The sequence below is a fragment of the Erinaceus europaeus genome, chromosome 4 (assembly GCF_950295315.1).
Source record: "Erinaceus europaeus chromosome 4, mEriEur2.1, whole genome shotgun sequence".
Classification (NCBI taxonomy): Eukaryota; Metazoa; Chordata; class Mammalia; order Eulipotyphla; family Erinaceidae; genus Erinaceus; species Erinaceus europaeus.
The window spans coordinates 44,989,069-45,009,706 of NC_080165.1; the positions used below are offsets into that span (position 1 = coordinate 44,989,069).

The 20,638-nt window shown below is 39.4% G+C and overlaps 1 protein-coding gene across 2 annotated transcripts in view; it reads right to left on the minus strand.

The window, feature by feature from the left end:
• Positions 1-20,638, minus strand: part of KDM1B (lysine demethylase 1B) — a 45,923-nt gene that overhangs the window by 3,165 nt on the left and 22,120 nt on the right. For both annotated transcript variants that reach the window (XM_016195296.2, XM_016195297.2), the window contains exons 11-20: positions 20,022-20,096; positions 19,206-19,343; positions 18,121-18,292; positions 13,404-13,531; positions 11,117-11,248; positions 9,743-9,817; positions 6,183-6,299; positions 4,087-4,212; positions 3,105-3,227; positions 410-562 (exon numbers count right to left, since the gene is read on the minus strand). In XM_016195296.2, coding sequence (XP_016050782.1) covers positions 410-562; positions 3,105-3,227; positions 4,087-4,212; positions 6,183-6,299; positions 9,743-9,817; positions 11,117-11,248; positions 13,404-13,531; positions 18,121-18,292; positions 19,206-19,343; positions 20,022-20,096 — 1,239 coding nt within the window. The remainder of the gene's footprint in view (positions 1-409; positions 563-3,104; positions 3,228-4,086; positions 4,213-6,182; positions 6,300-9,742; positions 9,818-11,116; positions 11,249-13,403; positions 13,532-18,120; positions 18,293-19,205; positions 19,344-20,021; positions 20,097-20,638) is intronic.

The following is a 20,638-nucleotide window of genomic DNA, read 5'->3' on the forward strand; positions in this document are numbered from 1 at the left end:
ATACATTACTTTAATTTTTTTTTTTTCCTCCAGGGTTATTTCTGGGCTCGGTGCCTGCACCATGAATCCACCGCTCCTGGAGGCCATTTTTCCCCCCTTTTGTTGCCCTTGTAGCCTCGTTGTGGTTATTATTATTGCCATTGTTGATGTTGTTCGTTGTTGTATAGGACAGAGAGAAATGGGAAGACGGGGGGAGAGAAAGATAGACACCTGCAGACCTGCTTCACCGCTTGTGAAGTGACCCCCCTGCAGATGGGGAACCGGGGGCTCGAACCAGAATCCTTACGCCTGTCCTTGCGCTTTGCACCACATGCACTTAACCCACTGCGCCACTGCCCGATCCCCATTACTTTGATTTTTAAAAAGTAATTCAAATAAAAGTAATTGGGTTCAGAGTAAGGATACATACCTCACCAGCAAAAAAGACTGTTCCCTGTATTTCTTCAGCAATGATATCATAGGCCTCTCCACTCCCACCTGTCTTTACAAAACTATAAGCCATTTGGATCCAGGGATCTGTGCTCCACCGGGTAACAAAGTACTTTGTAGGGTCTGGGACTTCCTAGGTCAGACAGAGGGAATCAAGGTCAAGAAAGATACAAAAACTTACACAATATGAATATACCATACTCATACTCTTTTTAGAAATTATACATCAATTTTTGTAGCATGCTGGAAACACATTTCTCTTGTAGCCAGGGAAGTTAACCCAGAAGGTAAAATATCAGACTTGCAGGCAAGAGGCCCAGGCTTGATCCCCAGTACCACATATGCCTGAACAGATTTCTGGTCTGTCATAAAAATCTTGGGATAGAAAAAGAAGAGGAGGGACCCTCCGTAGGAGAGTGGAAGGTGGCTTGTGTGTGGATGGGAAAGGTAAGGAGGATGGGAGGGAGGAGGAAAAGGCATTTCTCAGTATTTTCCTCCATACTTACAGCCACACAACTAATTCCTCACTTCCACACTTTATTCTGTGCCACATACCAGGGGCCACCACTGATGACCAACAGTTCAGACACTCCTTTTACCATTACTTGGTGTGGGCTGAAAAGAGGTGTGATGGGTACTTTGGATCAGAGTGGAAATGGGTAGGGTAAGTTAAATAGCTATATAAATTCATTATAAGTTTTGAATAATGTAATCTGACAAGTGGGACCAGGACAAATATTTCAGTGAAAAATGTGTGCTAAATTCCAAACAACTCTCCTGAAAAAAAAAAAAGGAAAGAAAAGAAAACCTGAATGAAAGCCTCACCCCTAGAAGGCTGCTGTTAGAAACACAAGCATTGGGAGTCGGGCGGTAGTGGAGTGGGTTAAGCACACGTGGTGCGAAGTACAAGGACCAGCATAAGGATCCCAGTTTGAGCCCCCGGCTCCCCACCTGCAGGGGAGTCACTTCACGGTGACTCAGGTCTGCAGGTGTCTATCTTTCTCTTCCCCCTCTGTCTTCCCTTCCTCTCTCCATTTCTCTCTATCCTATCCAACAAAGACAACATCAGTAATAACTACAAAAAAAAAAAAAGCATTTAAAATAAGTTGCACCTGAATGGTTTTCTCTAGAATTTATGTAAGATTTGAATCATTTGTTTTTGTTACTTGATTTGAAAATTATATAAGCCACATCATTTGTAAATCTCTAACAATTATGTGATTTTAGTGGATTGGCAAATACTTTGGGCTCCTCAAAGAAAAGATACAGAAGAGACTACCTGGGAGTGGTAGACAGTGTAGGATTTGCATGCCTAAGGTCCCAAGTTTGATTCCTGGTACCACAAATGCTGGATACTCGAGTCAGTTCCTCTATCTCATTAATAGAGAATACAGCTGAGGAGATAGCATGATGGTTATGCAAAAGGACTTTTGTGCCTGAGGCCCCCAGGTTCCAGGTTCAATCTTCAGAACCATCACAAGTCAGAGCTGAGCAGTGCAGTACTCTGATACAAAAAAGGAAAAACTATTTGCCTATGTGAAATACAAGAAAATTCTAGAAATCTATTAAAAGCAAAATTGGTAAAATTCACTAGGGTTTGAGTAAATAAAAAATCTGTAGGAAACTACATCCTTAGGAAGTAATGAAGGTATATATGTGGAAAAAGAAAGGAGTGGGGAAACTAATAAACGAGGTATGTGGTATTATTATGGGATACACTGTTAACCCAAAATGCAAATATTGAAGCCCTAATTTCCAGCACTTCAGAATGGTTCTTGAGAGACTGGGCCTTTAGAGCATTAACTAAATCAAAATCAAGCCATGGGGCGGGCCTTATCCAGTAGGACTGATGTCTTTATAAGAAGAGGAGATCAGGAATAGAAAACATAAATAGGAAGAGTGGAGACACAGGGAGAAAACAGCCATCTGTAAGTCATCTCACGAAAATAAAACAAACAAAAAAAGACACCCTGGCATGCTGAAGCCTTAATCTTTGAACATCTGGCCTCTGAAACTGAAGAAAAGAAAAAAAAAAAAAAAGATGAATTTCAGCTGTGTTAAGTACTCAGTCTGGACTGGGGAGATAGTGAAGCAGTAGTAAGCCAGATACACATGCGCAAGGTCCCACATGTTCCTGTTGGAAATCGTCAGCATCATATATGCTAGACTGTCTCTTTATGAAAATAAATATTAAGTAAACAAATCACCCAGTCTGTGATACTCTGTTGGGGAACCCCTTGCAAATCAACTGAGACCCTCAGTGGAAGAAGTGGAAAGCAACATGGTCCACTACATGGTTCCCTTCCTTCTCTGGAATAATGTTTATTATTGGTCCCTGAATCTCTAAGATTTTATTTTATTTTTTTACCAGAGCACTGCTCTGCTCTGGTTTATGGTGGTGTAGGGGATTGAACCTGGGACTTAAAGAGCCTCAGGCATGAGAGTCTCTGCATAACCATTACACTACCTATCCCCTTCCAGTCTCTGACTCTCTCTAGAGAGCACTTTAAGTTTCTTTTTTCATTCTTTCTTCCTTTTCCTTCCTTCCCCCCATCCCCTCCCTCCCTCCCTTCCTCTTTTTCTTGCTTTCTTTGGGGTGGGGCTAGTGATTGAACCCATGGCACTGAACTATGACCCCAGACTTAGTTTTTCTCCTTTCAAAGATTTTCTCAGACCTGTTCCTTGAACAGCTCCTGGAGTGTGGCCATGCACTGCTGCAACACCTGTTTGTCATCTAGGCCCCTCAGAGCTGTCACCGCCTCACCAGCAATCACCGACATCAACACGCTGTGCTGCTTCTGAAGACAGAGGAAAGGAAAACTATTCTCTTTGCTTTGCTACAGAAGCTTCTAAGTGTATAGCTCCAAATAGGTAAGAGCTTCATTCTCACTAAGTAAATTTCATTATTTCCTACTGTCCCTTCTCACTTCAATCGTCAGCACATTTTCCTCACACACATTTTAAATCTACACAATTAACTTCCTTATTTAAAAAAAACTCAGGAAGCTGTGTACATATCAAATCCAGAGGTTTCTTTAGTGCTTTCCTTTCAGAATTTTTTTTTTAATAGATTAAAGAAAGGCAAGAAAAGTCTGTAGATGAAATAACGGAGAAAACCTCAAATGGAACAGAAATTGTGCTCTGGGTGCCAATGTGAAATCTTTTAAACTTTCTTGAAGTAGAGTTGCAGAAAACCTTTTTTCAAGACAGCAACACCACCACTGAGTCAGTCCAGGTTTGCCCTGCCCTCTTCTTTATCAACCAATCACATCTACTGACACTTAGGCCTGGCTTCTTCTGAGCCAATCACATTCTCTTTCACCATTGCTCACTACCGGACATTTGTGAGGTACTTTCAAGTACCACTCACTGTGCTAGTGCTCACTCTAAGAATTCCCTATCAGCCTGAAGTAAGTTTCCACGGTGACTATTTCCCTGAGAGCAACATTAATAACCAGAAAATATAGCAGATAATGGGATTCATTTCCTTACAGAAAAATATCTCAGCCCAAAGTCCTCACTGAATATATAAGTCCCCATCCACCAGAGTGCTAACAACAATACCCATTGGCTCCTAAGTACAGGCATGTGAGTAATCACCAAAACAAATTTTAAACTGAAATAAGGGAATCCAAGCCACATGCCAATGATTTTTACCTGGGGATCCATGTCATAGAATACAGCAAAAAGCCCTCGTTTGCTGGCAGTAGGAGGAACGTGGCCAAAAAAGTCAGCTCCTTGGACTTTATTGTCCCAAAATCTGTAAGGAAATTGCAGAGCAATCTGGAAAGAATGCATGAGAAATACAGTTCAGAGTTCTTTAATCAGAAGTACAGGCAGTCTCTAAAACAAAACTGATAACTTTTCACTAAAACTATGTTCCACAAAAGCAAACCTGTTTTCTTTCCATTCTTCTCACCAACTTTGTTCTGTGAGCATCTTGCTTTTTATTTTAAATTTTCTTATTTTTTTTTTTTTTATGAAAGAGATCTCTGCCACATGTACTGTTGGGGATTGAACCCACAGCCTCATGCATTGAAGCCACCTTGGAGGCCCTGATAAAGGAGATTTAAAAATATATATGTATATATTATTTTGTTTATTTTGGGTAGAGGCAGAAATTCAAAAGGTAGAGGTAGAGAGAGAGACACCTGCAGCACTATTTCAGCACAGGTAAGCTTCCCTCCTGCAGGTGGGGACCATAGGAGACCAGGCATTGGTGCACCTGGTTAAGCACACGCAGTACTAAACCCAAGGATCTGCACAAGGATCCAGGTTCAAACCCCTGGCTCCCCACATGCAATGGGGATGTTTCACAAGCAGAGAAGCAGGCAGTGGTGCACCTGGTTAAGCACACACAGTACTAAACCCAAGGATCTGCACAAGGATCCAGGTTCAAACCCCTGGCTCCCCACATGCAATGGGGATGTTTCACAAGCAGAGAAGCAGGCAGTGGTGCACCTGGTTAAGCACACGCAGTACTAAACCCAAGGATCTGCACAAGGATCCAGGTTCAAGCCCCTGGCTCCCCACATGCAATGGGGATGTTTCACAAACAGAGAAGCAGGTCGGCAGGTCTGCAGGTATCTTTTTTTCTCTTCCTCTCTACCATCCCTTACCCTACAGTTTCTCTCTTCCTCTCGTTCTATTACCCCCTCCCCTTGCAATTTCTCTCTGTCCTATTGAATAAAATAGAAAAGGGACAGTTCGAGCCCCAGCTCCCCACCTGCAGAGGGGTTGCTTCATGGGCAGTGAAGCAGGTCTGCAGGTGTCTATCGTTCTCTCCACCTTTCTGTCTTCCCCGTCTCTCGATTTCTCTCTTTGTCCTATCCAGCAACAACAGCAATGGCAACAACAACAAGGGCAACAAAATGAGAAAAATGGCCTCCAGGAGCAGTGGATGTGCAGTGCAAGCACCAAGCCCCAACAATAACCCTGGAGACAAAAAAAAAAAAAAAGGGAAAAAATAGCTGTCAGGAGTGGTTTTAGTGCCAGTAATAACCCTGGGGACAGATTATTTAAAAAAAAAAAAAAAAGGCTTGAGTCAGATGGGGACCATGGGCTTGAACCAGGGTCCTTGCACATTACCATGCTCAGGCAGGTGCATTACCACCACCTGGCTCCTGCTCAAGGAGATTCTAAAGACAGAGATAGTAAAATATTCCTTTAGTGGTGGATAGACTTAGAAATCAGAAAAAAAGATGAATTCTGCATTTACAGACCTAATTCATATTCTCAGTAAGTTGTATTCTCTTAATGTCAAAACTCAGATAACTTTGTTTTGATAATACTCTTGTATTCTTCATGAACAATTATTCAAATGAAAAAAAATAATAAGCCGGGGAGTCGGGCTGTAGCACAGCGGGTTAAGCGCAGGTGGCGCAAAGCACAAGGACCGGCATAAGGATCCCGGTTCGAACCCCGGCTCCCCACCTGCAGGGGAGTTGCTTCACAGGCGGTGAAGCAGGTCTGCAGGTGTCTATCTTTCTCTCCCCTTCTCTGTCTTCCCCTCCTCTCTCCATTTCTCTCTGTCCTATCCAACAACGACAACAACAATAATAACTACAACAATAAAACAACAAGGGCAACAAAAGGGAATAAATAAATAAAATAAATATATAAAAAAAATAAGTCATTGGGTGTGGTTAGGATTCAAAATTACCTACTATATCCCAGTCTCAGAAATTAAGGAATGTGTATCAGAGATAGCACTAATAATCTCTTTAGTTCTTAGACTTAGGTAAGTTAGTCACCTTTTCAATGATGCCTGCACCCAGACTATTGATGGCCTTCATCTTCTTTTCAGACATAGGTGGATTAAACTGAATGGAACCTTTCTGCAGTAAAGCCAGTGGTACAGTGACTAATACCTGTGGGAAACAGCTAATAGTTAACAAACAGTAACTGAACCAAATATAATTAAGTATTCAATGGGCTTATTTCCAAAAAATCTCAACATCTAAAAGACATTCCTCTTTATCACCAATCATAAGGTTAACATCTCATGTGGTTATAATGGTAATAACAAGGGCTGCCTGAGTCAAACTATGTAGGCTGTTCACTGCACAGAGGAGTCTCTCTGAGAGGAAGTGGCATTCATGTGGGTTAATTTTCATAAAGGTCTTGATGTTAACATTAGCCTGTGTAAGAGAAATCAGTAGATTGCCATCCAGAAAAGCAATGCTTTAAGAAAAGTGGCCCTAAATACAGAGTTAGAAGAAATAATTTGTGTACCATTCCTGACACTTTCTAATGTGTAAAAAGAATAACTGTCCCACAAATCTCAAAGAGCTGGGGCAAAGTTACAAAAAAACCTCTTTATAATATGCATCAATATACTTCATAAGTGGGAAAGCATGTTACAAACTGTTGTAATTATGCAAACTCACTTTTTTTTTTTTTTAACCAAAGCACTGCTCAACTCTGGCTGATGGTGGTGCAGGGAACTGAACCTGGGACTTTGGAGCCTCAAGCATGAGAGTCTCTTTGCATAACCATTATTCTATGTACCCACCACCCTCACATGTATTTTTTAAAGGAAAATTTTACTGCAGGGTCTCAAGTTGCATACAGAATCACCTGAAAGGAACTGGAAAGTAGATACTAAATTACACCTTTAAGTTAAGAATAATCTTCAAACAGGCCAGGAAATAGTTAACAATGTAAGGCCCTGGTTTCAAGCCCCAGCCAGCACTTGGGACCACCAGCATAGAGAAAGTGGTGGAGTAAAATTACAGTGTCTTTCCTTCTCTATCTCTCACTTACTGTCTCTCATTTTCACTCCTAAAGCTTTCCCCCCTGCAGGTAGTTTCTTTTTTTTTTTTTTTTTTTCCTGTATTTACTTATTGGATAGAAATAGCCAGAAACCAAGAAGATAGGGGGAAATAGGGAAAGACGGAGAGGGAGAGAGAGACCTGCAGCAATGTTTCACCACTCCTAAAGCTTTCCCCCTGTGGGGGGTTGGGGCTGTAACCTGGGTCCTTGTGTAATGTAACATAGACACTCAACCAGGTGTGCCACAATCCAGCCCCTTCCTTGTCTCTCATTTTCTATCTTGAGAGAGAAAGAAAGGGAAAGAATCCACCAGGAATAGAGAAGTCATGTAGGTATGGAGCCTCCGTGAAATATATATATGAGCCCTGGATCAGGTAGATGAGGTAAAGTTAATTTTATTCATAGATTTTTTTTTCAAGAATAAGAGCTACTCTCTGCCCTAGTCCAACTTCGAGCCCTATTTTCTACTGACATCATCTTCTCAGACAATATTTTTGTCCAATTCCATATTAGCTATCAAACTCAAGCAAAAAACTACAATAGTCATGGGCCCCTAGGAACATGCCTAGAATGGACTTCCTAGCTTCCTTTTTTTCCTTTTTTTTTTTATATCTTTATTTATTTATTCCCTTCTGTTGCCCTTGTTTTATTGTTGTAGTTATTAATGTCGTTGTTGAATAGGACAGAGAGAAATGGAGGGAGGAGGGGAAGACAGAGAGGGGGAGAGAAAGATAGACACTTGCAGACCTGCTTCACCACCTGTGAAGCGACTCCCCTGCAGGTGGGGAACTGGGGGCTCAAATCCTCGGGAGTCGGGCTGTAGTGCAGCGGGTTAAGCGCAGGTGGCGCAAAGCACGAGGACCGGCATAAGGATCCCGGTTCGAACCCCGGCTCCCCACCTGCAGGGGAGTCGCTTCACAAGCGGTGAAGCAGGTCTGTAGGTGTCTAGCTTTCTCTCCTCCTCTCTGTCTTCCCCTCCTCTCTCTGTTTCTCTCTGTCCTATCCAACAACGATAATAACTACAACAATAAAACAACAAGGGCAACAAAAGGGAATAAATAAATAAAATAAATATTTAAAAAAAAAACAGGATCCTCTCACCAGTCCTTGTACTTTGTGCCACCTGTGCTTAACCTGCTGCGCTACTGCCTGACTCCCGACGTCCTAGCTTCTTTCCACCCTAAGATCCCTATTCTCACTTGCTTTATTCCTACTTTTTGTTTCCTGTTCAGTAATCACTTTGTCCTGCTTTATATTTTGCCACCTTTCAGCACCAAGTTGCAGGTGCTGTCATGATTCCATCCTGACTTCCCTGGACAGATCATCTCATCAATGTGTCCTAGAACCCCACCTTTCCTGAGCCGTACCCCACTAGGAAGACAGAAATAGGCTGGGGGTATAGATCGACCTGCCAGTGCCCATGTCCAGCAGAGAAGCAATTACTGAAGCCAGATTTCCCACCTTCTGCATCACAAAAATAATTTTGATCCATACTTCCAGTGGGGGAAAAAATGCTAAGGGGAAGATAACCAGAGGGCTCTGAACTCCAACTCCATCAGGAAGTGGAGAGGAGGTAAAAGGGATGGACATTTGGATGTAATAATAAGTGTATTTGTGATCTGGAAAGGAAGAGAAGATGGGACCTTAAAAAAATGGGCAAATATATAAACAAATATAGTCAGATAGTTGTGGAAAGAATAGTTAATCCTGAGGAGAACTACTGTGGCTTACAATGGAGGATCCAGAACTCTAGTGGTGGGAACAGTGCAGAGTTGTACCCCCTATTATCTTATAACTTATTAAATCACTAATAAAAAGTCAAGAATATATATATATATATATATATATATATATATATATATATTTTAAAAAATGACTCTCAAATTCCCATAAGAAAACATGCCATTGAAGAAAAGAGCTGTTATCTCTTACAGCTTGGAAATTATTGACTCTAGAGCCACACCAACATTGCCACGAGCAGTAGTAGTTACTACCATTATAGTCAGCAATCCTTTTGGCTCCCTAGTACTTAGTGAACAGACCTTAAGATCTCTATATCTCAATCACTGTGCTTGTGAGCAGCACTTAATATATTTAGCCCCCCAAAGTAGGCTGTAGTATGCAATACTTTTCAGACTTATTTACTTTAAAACTTATTTTATTTCCTCTAAGATAGTTGTACATGAAACAAACAAGCCAGAGTACAACATGTTGTACCAGGGGAATCAGCCTAGGAGCCTCAGAGATTCCTGGTCTCTACTAGTTTGTGCTATTTCCCCACCCACGCAATTTAGTCAGAATGTCTCTGCTAGTCCAACTCTCAGAACTAGTGTGCCACCGAACCACTCACAAATCCATCTGCCACAAGTCTATAGTGTCAGATTAATCCAATCAGATTTGCATACTACACACAATTAAGTGGTAATACACAACACTTCAGAAACTGAACATGACTCCATGTAATCTGTGAAAGTCAGAGTGCTTGGTGCTAAACTGTTTTCCTCACCCCCAACAGCATCTGGTGGAATCCAGTACTTACCTTCTGTGCAGCACACATGATCCCATCTGTGGTAGTAACTTGTACTTCATCTCCAGAATAATCAACACTCTGTACCTGCTCAGGAAAAAAAATTATGAAAAGCATAATGGGAGAGAGAAATATACAACAAGGTCTTTCCAATTTTAGTATATGAGTTTATATCTCCAAGGCTGTGGTTAATAATTCCCCGCTATTTTGAATATAAACAACAGCTCTAGCTTACTTTAAGAGATTATAACTCAGCATTAAAATCTAGAAACATGTTGGAATATGAAAAACCATCATTGTATATCAATAGTAAAAAGAGAAATATACACATGTATGTTTATATGACTATATACATATAGCCTCTAGTATTATAATGATGTATGATTATAGAGTAACATTTGAAGGATAAGTATACTGGATCAAGAAGGTTGTAAACAACTTGAACATTTTTTTTTAAATTTCTTTATTGGGGAATTAATGTTTTACATTCGATAGTGACAGTAAATACCATAGTTTGTACATGCATAACATTTCCCAGTTTTCCATATAACAGTACAACCCGCACTAGGTCCTCTGTCATCCTTTTTGGATCTGTATTCTCCCCATCCATCCACCGCAGAGTCTTTTACTTTGATGCAATACAACAAAACATTTTAATATTAATGGAAATGCATTTCAGCCACTCCTATTTCCAAACAGTAGTAGATGGCCTAACTGATATGGATAATGCTACTGATCACAGACCTTGAAAGTACTTGGAAATACTGGATAGACCTCAGAGCAAGCACCCATCTTGACTACATCATTCAAACTTCTTTTTTTAAAAGCTTTTTAAAATATTTATTTATTTATTTAGCCTCCAGGGTTATTGCTGGGGCTTGGTGCCTGCCCTATGAATCCACTGCTCCTGGAGGCCACTTTTTTCATTCTGTTGCTACTGTTATTGCTGTTGTTGTTGGATTGGACAGAGAGAAATTGAGAGGGGGAGAGAAAGACACCTGCAGACATGCTTCATTGCTTGTGAAGCGACCCCCCTGCAGGTGGGGAGCCAAACCGGGATCCCTACAGCAGTCCCTGAACTTCACGCCATGTGCACTTAACTCACTGTGCCATTGCCCAGCCCCCTTATTTATTTTTATAGAGACAGAGAGAAATTGAGAGGGAAGGAGGAGGCAGAGAGGGAGAGAAAATAAGAGATATCTGTAGTATCGCTTCACCACTTGTAAAGCTTCCCTCCTGCAGGTGGAAACCAGAGGCTTGAACCTGGATCCTTAATTATGTGTGAGCTACTTAATTATGTGTGAGTGTGCCACAGTCCAGCCCCTCACCCAAATTTCTTATCCTCCCCAAACAAAATCATTGTCACCCACTACTGTCAATACTCACTGGAGATTTAAGTCGAATGTCTAGTCCTTCAGCCAGTTTTTCAAGAATTACAGAGTACCCAGGAGTTAAGAGGGTGTGGTCACCAGCAAACTGTGCAAAGAATTCATTGTGGTCCCAGGAGCGAGCAGACACCTGAGGAATATCAAGAGAGGTTGGAAACACAAGAGGTAATGCAAATATTTAAATCTTTATTGGAGGGGATAATAAGAAGCTCAAGGTGGGAAAATTCACTTGAGGTAGATGCTATACGGGATAAAACATGAAGGAAAGGTGGGTGAATAGAACAACTATTGGAGAAGGCAATCTTTCAAGATATAGGAAAGTTTAAATTTTAGAACAAAAAAAAATACATGCCTTGGGCCTGGGCATCATTCCTAGACAAATATGAAAGCTATTTCATAAAACAACCACCCTGGAAAAGGATTCTGTGGGGGCCAGAAGGCAGTGCTTCAGGTTAAGTGCACATGGTGCTAAGTGCGAGGACCGATGTAAGAATTTCGGTTCGAGCTCCTGGCTCCCCACCTCCAGGGGGGTCGCTTCACAAGTGGTGAAGCAGGTCTTCAGGTGTTTATCTTTCTCTCCCCCACTCTGTCTTCCCCTCCTCTCTTAATTCCTCTCTGTCCTATCCAACAACAACAAAATGGAAAAAATGGCCACCAGGAGCAGTAGATTCGTAGTGTAGGCACCAAGCCCCAATGATAACCCTGGAGGGGAAAAAAAAAATAAAGGACTCTATGAGAGTAAAACTGCATTTCAAAAACTCCATATGTAAATATGCTAACTACTTGGCTTCAACATGGAAACTCTATAAATGCTGAAACAGCACGACTTGGGGGGAAAAATGTCACTCTGTCACAAAGAACTGAATGGAGGGGTTAGATGGTAGCTCATGTTACCATGTACAAAGACCCAAGTTCAAACCCCCCGTCCCTACCTACAGGGGGAAAATTTCACAACCAGTGAAGCAGTGCTGCATGTGTCTGTTTCTCTCTCTCCCACTTCTCTGTAAATTTCTCTGTCCTATCAAAATGAATAAAACTTTAAAAACAATTTTTTAATTTTTTAAATTATCTTTATTTATTTATTGGATAGAGACCATCAGAAATTGAGAGGGAAAGGGGTGATATAGAGGAAGAGAGACACCTGCCAACACCACTTCACCACTCATGAAGCTTTCCCCCTGCAGGTGGGGATGGGGGCTCAAACCTGGGTCCTTGCACATTGTAATATGTGTGCTCAACCAGGTGTGCCACCACCCAGCCCCCAAAACAATTACTATTTATTTTTTTGTAAAGACTGTCTCTCTTTTTTTACATATTTTAGTTTCCCTTTTGTTTCCCTTGTTTTTTATTATTGTTGTTATTGCTGTCATTGTTGTTGTGATAGGACAGAGAGAAATGGAGAGAGGAGGGGAAGCCAAAGAAGGGGAGAGGAAGATAGATACCTGCAGACCTGCTTCACCACCTGTGAAATGACTCCCCTGCAGGTGGGAAGCCGGGGCTTGAACGGGGATCCTCAGGCCGGTCCTTGCACGTCACATCACGTGCACTTAACCCCCTGCACTACCGCCCAACTCCTAACATTTTTTTTTTTTTAAAGAATTGAATGAGAAAGGAGAGATCACAAAGGGAGCAATTAAGTTAGGAGACATAGGGAAGGAACCTCACTTCAAAATAAGTTCACAGTTGGTTAAATGAAGCAAGTTTAATTTGTTTTAGCAATATAAGCAGACTATAATTGCAAGAATACTCTGTTCTGGCTTCTGGAGGGTAGTATTTTCAGCCCATGATTCCACAATAATGCTTTATGAGAGGCAAGGGATGAAGAAGGCTGCAAGCATAAAGCTCTTGGTCTCTCTCCCTCACTTAGGTCAATAATCCTGTATTTGGTTTTAACACACTAAGCTTTCTCATTATTTAAAGAGTCCTCTTGCTGTTATTTATTTATCTAATTCAAGACCATTGTGTGGTTTATTTGATCTGAAGTTTTGGTTTTCAAATTTTTAAGCAGTAAAATAATCATTTCCTCTTTGTTCAAAATAGCACAAGTTCAAGATTTACATATATATGAAGTCCTCATTTAACACTGTAGACAAGTCCTTAGAAACTGTGGATTTTGGTGAAATGATGTATAATACAACCAGGTCCTCAAATGCTATTATTTTATTACATAACCAGGAAATATTTTCTTCTCACCAACTGGACACTGAAACAATATTATTTGAGAATATGGCATCTAACAAACACACATAAGTAAAAACAAGCAATTCACAAAAAACCAGCCACACCTGATGGAGGTTGCTCCCACAAGCATATTCCAGGTTACTGAGATGGAACTGAAGCACCTGTTCCTCCAGCTCACTGAACTGGATACCGGATTCCTTAATAAAAGCTTTGTAGATTTCTTCTATTTTTTCTGTAATGGGAATGGGTTACATTAGAAAATAACAGCTTTAAAAATATTCTCTATTACTGTCAACTTCTTCACTTTGCAAAACCCCAAACTTTCAAAGTCCTTTCCCAAACAAACCCAGGAGGAAAAGGATATCATACTAAGGTTGGTCTCTCTTAAGATGTGAAAGTTCATCTTAACTGTAAACAAAACTGTAAATTATAAACAAAGCTCTGTAGTTACTGCCATCTTCAAAAAACGTTTCAGTTCTGCTTCACTGGAAAACAATTTCTTCTTTGCTCAAAAGAAGAAAAAGTATCCTGCTTACATATAAATAAATACAGAGAAAAGATTCTGTCCCCTTTCTAGCCCCACTGGCATCACCCTAAAATCAAACTCATAACATCACATCTCAAATATAAGACCTATCATAGAATTTTATTGGCTCTACTCTTTGCAAAACAAGACTATTCCTCAAGGACTTTGCACAAGTCAGCCCTCTGCTTCAATACCGTTAATTACTGGTCCCCCATTGCCTACGTAGTAAATTCTAAAACTCATAATCAGAAGATGCTACCACATCTTTAGCTTTGTGCTAAAGACATAGTATACACAAGTGCTATCTTCCCAGTGGCAGTCTAGGTAGGCTTTGTTGCTGCTGCAATCTTTTCCTGGTAAAGTCCAACTCTGAAAGGTCTACCACCACTTCCCTCACTGGCATGGCTTCTCCCATCCCATCTCATCCATCCTTTATAGCTGGTCAGTGCAGCTGCTTATCACCACGAGCAAGGGTCTATCCCTTTTAACTGAAACTTTAACTACATATATACAGCTCTGTGTTGTTATTCCAGTGGTTGTCTTAGATTTCTTTTATATGTGTGGGGTGCAGGAGGCTCTGTCTGAAAAACTAAATGAAGTAGCCTAGGCTACTTCATGGTGGTGCTGGGGATCAAACTCAGGGCCACAAACATGTGAAGCATGTGTTCTACCACTGAGATACATCCTTCACTCCTTGCCCAGGTTTTTTTTCCCCCCAGGTTACTTTCTATAACCTTCTTAGTAATGACAACTACCCAATACATACCGTTCAGAATCAAACTTCTTTACGGTAATAGTATGCACTTGCTTGAAGCAAAACAGAACTGATAATTAATGGTCTTTGACAACTTAAGGTTCTCATTAGAATTATTCTCTTCCCTGCCCCCTCATAACAGTGTTTTATTCTTATATTATGCTGTAATAATGAGCCTTCCAATGGGCTACTGAATTTGTGACAGGCTTTTGTCCCTAGTCCTCTGGGTTTTGTTCTTTCTTTCCTTTCCTTCTTTCTTTTATTGTCACTTCTAGACCATTTGTACAATAACATAATTCCTGCCTCCTAGCTTTTATTTCCCTTTAGTTTTTTTAGTGGTTCAAGAAGAGCCAAGATCACTAGAACATATAAAAGTATGTATAAAGAGAGAGTGATGGACAAGGAAGACAGCATAATGGCTATGTTAGAAGACTTTCAGGCCTGAGGCACCAAAGGTCCCAGATTCTATCTCTAGTACCACCATAAGCCAGAGCTGAGCAGTGCTGGTGGGGGGGGGGGCACCTTAATGTAATTTTAATTTTTTTATATTTTATTTATTTTGATTAGGGAAGAGAGAATTTGAGAAAGAAGGGGAGAGAGGGAGGGAGAGAGCAAGCGAGACATGTAGCAGTTTCACTGTTTGTGAAGCTTCGCCCCTGCAAATGGGGACCAGGAGCTTGAATATGTGTGCTTAAGCAAGTGCATATCACCTGGCCCCATAATGTAATTTTTGCAACATTGATGCAATGCTGTTTTATTTGCAAATTTTAGTGCATATCATATATAGTATATTATGCATGTTATATATAAATATGTATACATACATATTTAACATATGTATGTTAAATGGTATATATGTATATATTATATACAGTACAATTATATTTGCAAATTTTAGTATATATGCTTTGTGAAGTTAACTTAATACTTATATTTTGGTTTTACTGTTTAAACTAGGTCCTAGCAATGAGCCCTTAGCCAGCTGTGATTCTAATAAGCTGGACACAGCTGTAGTCTTATGTAGATGTGTATACTGGTAAAACTTCTAAAAACATATTAAATAGATAAAATAACTACTTAGTAAGCACTGCTGATCCTCCCTTAGTAACATTTTAGGAAAGGCCAAAACAGAAATATTTTAAGGTTTTTGTTTGGTGATTCCAAAAAAAGGGCAAACGAAAGCCCACTTATAACTACCATCCACATATACAATCTAGCCAAATTGCAGGAACATCTGAAAGTCAGTCTAATAACTGTCTTCAATTTCATAAAATTTAACAATTTACCACTTGGTCTGGACACTACCACATTTGATTAAATGACTCCTGCTACACCACCAGTCTATTTTGAAAATGGATCTGAGGAGACAGCATAATACTTAGACTCTCATGACTGAGGCCTGCAGGACCCAAGTTCAGTCCCCAGCACCACCATAAACCAGAGCTGAGCAGTGCTCTGGTATTTCTCACTCTGTGTCACTCATTCTAAATAAATAAATACATTTTATTAAATGTTCCAGTATGTTTTTGTCAGTCAACATTTATTAACAGCATTAGAGTGAGGGTTGGTCTTTAAAGGTAGTAGCTGCTGTACTGAAAAGACTGAGAAAAGATAAATAGTTTTTGCTACTGGGAAGTATATCCCAAATAGAGATACCAGGACGTAGAATTGAGACCACTACAGTTAAAGATGCAGTTAAAGAAAATTAGTATCTTGCAAATTGAGTACAAATGGTCATTCCTTAAGAAACTGACATGCCTCCAAGAACATCAAGTGAATACTGTCAAGTCATAAAATTATAGGTTAAGTAACTACCACTTTAAGAAGTAATACTGTAAAATGTCAGCTAAGATTCTCATGGAATTGAGTCATTACAGTCAAATTTTTCCAAAGGGTTGTTGTTAATACTACCTATGTAATTACCAGTGTAAAAGTTTTTTTTTTAATTATTTTTTAAGATATTTTAATATTTATTTATTTCCTTTTTGTTGCCCTTGTTTTTATTGTTGTGGTTATTATTGTTGTTGATGTCGTCATTGTTGGATAGGACAGAGAGAAATGGAGAGAGGAGGGGAAGACAGAGAGAGGGAGAGAAAGACACTTGCAGACCTGCTTCACCATTTGTGAAGCGACTCCCCTGTAGGTGGGGAGCCCCAGGGCTCAAACCAGCAACCTTATGCCAATCCTTGCGCTTTGCGCCACGTGTGCTTAATCCACTGCATACTGCCCGACTCCCCAGTGTAAAAGTTTTAAACATTCTTAAAAAGTATAATGCATTCTTGTATTTAAAAAAAATCTACTGGAAAAACCTTAACCTATTGACTAAATCAATAGGAATGAAATCCTGACATATAGAACATTTTACTACAAAAAAAATAAAGCATGGAAAGCAATTATAGAAGGCAGACCTTCCACCTTCTGCACCCCATAATGATCCTGGGTCCATATCCCAGAGGGATAAAGAACAGGGAAGTTATCAAGGGAGGGGGGGTGGAGACAGAGTTTTGGGGGTGGGAATTGTGTAGAATTATACCCCTCTTATCCTATGGTCTTGTCAATATTTCCATTTTATAAATAAAAATTAGACAATAAAAAATAATAAAGCATGGAGCTTATCACATGATTCCTTAAAAAGTAAGCTAAAGTGTTGGAAAGATAGCATAATGTTTATGCAAATAACTTTCATGCCTGAGGCTCCTGTGGTTTCAGGTTCAATCCCCAGCACCACCTTAAGCCAGGGCTGAGCAGTGCTCTGGTTTCTCTGTATCTCTTTGATTAGAAATAAATTTTAAAAAGTCGGGTGGTAGCGCAGTGGGTTAATCGCAGGTGGTGCAAAGCGCAAGGACTGGCATAAGGATCATGGTTCAAGCCCCCGGCTTCCCACCTGCGGGGGGGGGGGTCACTTCACAAACGGTGAAGAGGTCTGCAGGTGTCTATCTTTCTCTCCCCATCTCTGTCTTTCCTCCTCTCTCCATTTCTCTCTGTCCTATCCAACAACAATGACATCAATAACAAGAATAATAACTACAACAATAAAAACAAGGGCAACAAAAAGGGAAGAAATAAATATTTTAAACAATTTTAAAGAAATAAAAATATATTTAAAATAAAACAAAATAAATGTTTAAAAAAGTGAGATACTTTGTGAAAAGAAAATTTAAACATCTTAAATAATTTTAAGTGATTTATTTGATGGAAGAGAGAAATAAAAAGAGAGACAGAGAACACATACACTACTCTGGCTATACATGGCACTGAGGATTGCACCTGGGTCCTTAGATTTGCAAAGCACATGCTTTTGATAACTTTTTCAGCCTTTAAGCATTTTTTAAGCACCAGCTATTGTATAACGTAAGATTCATGTGTGTGTGTATACACATGAGAGTCTTGCTTCCTTTTGCGAACACTCTGGAGAGCTCATCAGTTCAAAAGGAATGCTAATAAGGAATGTTCCTTTTACAAGCTGGTGACTGATACTAATGCTGATCAAGCTTAAGTAAGAATGTCACTTGGAACAATCAGAACACCATTCTCCCCATACCTCCTAAAGGGACATCCTGCAGTTGAGTCTTATCCTTCCTCCACTCAGAGACAACATCCAAGAGAGCATTAAAATGAAAATCCATGCGCTTGTCAATAGTGGGGTCAGTTATTCTTCCACCTTCCTGAATTAAGTCACATCTTTCTCCAAATTTATGCATGCTGATGCCAAGCTTCAAAATAATAAGAGTAAGAAGGTGAAATTTTTCTCTAGGGAAACAAACAAACTTACATATCCTAAGCTGAAATGAGAGTTCTCATGGAGAAACTGGTCTAGCATCACACAAAAGGAAAGTTAAAATCTGTTTAATGGGAAATGGCAGTAATGAAAGCAGTGGAAAAAAAGGGCATGAAAGTTATGAGACCTTAATTTGATGAAAATGTGAAAGTTACAGAAACAGCCTTTATGCCATGCACTCTATAGCTTTTCAGCCAATGTTAGTGCTTCAGATGCCACAGCTGTGCCCTGTCTTTCCTTGGTTTCACGTTCTGTCCCCATGAGTTCTCAAGGAAGTCTGCAGACGAACACACAAATACTCACAGCAGAAGTTAAATTAACTGCCCAAAAATGCTTCACTAAAACTTCATGCCTACCAGGTCTTGAAAGAAACTATTCAGGGCTTCCCCCAAAAAGACAGGATGCTCAGTTAAATTTGACTTACAAAATATATATATATATATATATATATATATATATATATATATATATCCCAAGCAATGCATGCAAAATATTCCACATAATAACATAATAATTGGGGCATATTTCTCTAAAAAAATGTGTTAATTATCTGAATTTTAAATTTAATTGGACAACCTGTGTTTTTATTTCCTAAGTCTGACAACCCTAAAACTACTAAGGGCTTGCAAATAACACAAAAATGTATAGGACTTAATTTCTTTTTTCCTTTAGTTTTACCTTACCAGAAAGAAGAACTATAAAGTTTTATTGTATTTTTCAGAGAGTTTCAAGAGTACGAATTCATTTTGGAATTATACATTATCTAGACGCACATAAATATTACGCCCAAGAAAACTGAAATACATTTTTTTTTGTTATTTGTAATACAAATCTTAAAATAAACCCACTTGTTCACACATGAGAGCTATTGGGTTATTAACACAGCCATTGACAATCTGAGCTCCTCTTCCCACGGTGATGCCTTTAAAAGATTTATCATCCCATACTCTGCCTCCAATTCTGTCTTTGGCTTCCAGGACAGTCACCTTAAAAAACAATCAAAAATTAAATAGGATCAGTCTGATGCCATCTCCCCAGCAAGTTGGCACTTCTTTTAATCTGATAGAAAATAGTGAGAAAAGCTAATTCAGTTTCTACAAAATTGATTTCCACATCTGGTTTAACTGAAAACCAAATTCTTAACAAAGTAAGTTTTAAGAAAGGAGAACTATGTCAGACCTAGAATGCCACACACATCTAGGTAAGAGTGGTTAATCTGAATGAATCAAATAAAAAAATAATAATAAGTCAAATGGAAAATTCAATCTTACTTCCAAAAGCAAAGATTCTGGTTCCCAGAATATGATCCAAAGCATATCCTTGATTTATGTAAGAACATCTAAGTTGGTATTTCAAAAGCTTTTTACAACAAATGGTGCATTTCCAAACTGCTGTTATTGCAAGTGTTTGCAGAAATAGCATTAATTAATTCTTTGATACAAACTGAAACTTTTGCTTACTGGAATGTAACTCTCTCCAAAGCAATGGAAATTTTATTTTCCTCTACATTTTTAATTAAATTAATTCAATTTTTGAACTTTTTCTAGGATTGATTATATTATAAATTTATAATTTAGCATGCTTTACTAGAATAAAAAACAAGGTTTTTAATTTTTAGAAAAACTGGGCCATCCCTTTCTGCCTGTTTGTCCCAAAAGTCTTACCTTAATTCCAAAGTTATGCAATTGCCTAGCAGCTGCTAATCCTGCTGGGCCAGCCCCAATAATGATGACTGATTTCTGTTACAAATAAAAAAAAAAATGAACAAAAATACAGAGCAAAAAAAAAAAAAAATATATATATATATATATATATATATATATATATATATACTATTTTATTAGCTGTTCTGAAAAGTACTAACTCCAAGTAATATTAACTCATCAATAATTCTTTGATGTAGGTAGAAAAAATATTGTTGATGGGCCAGGTGGTACACCTAGTTGAGCACACATGTTAAAATGCCCAAGGACTTGGGTTCAAGGCCCCACCCTCCACCTGCAAGTGGAAATCTTCACAGTGGTGAAGCAGTGTTGCAGGTTCTACTGCTTCTCTTTTTTTTTTTTTTTTTTTTTTTTTGCCTCCAGGGTTATTGCTCCTAGAGGCTATTTCTTTTTCCTTTTGTTGCCCTTGTTTTATTGTTGTTGTTACTATTGATGTTGTCTTTGGATAGGACAGAGAGAACCGGAGAGATGGAGGGAAGACAAAGAGGAGGAAAGAAACACAGACAGACACCTGCAGACCTGCTTCACTGACACCCCTGCAGGTGGGGAGTTGGGGG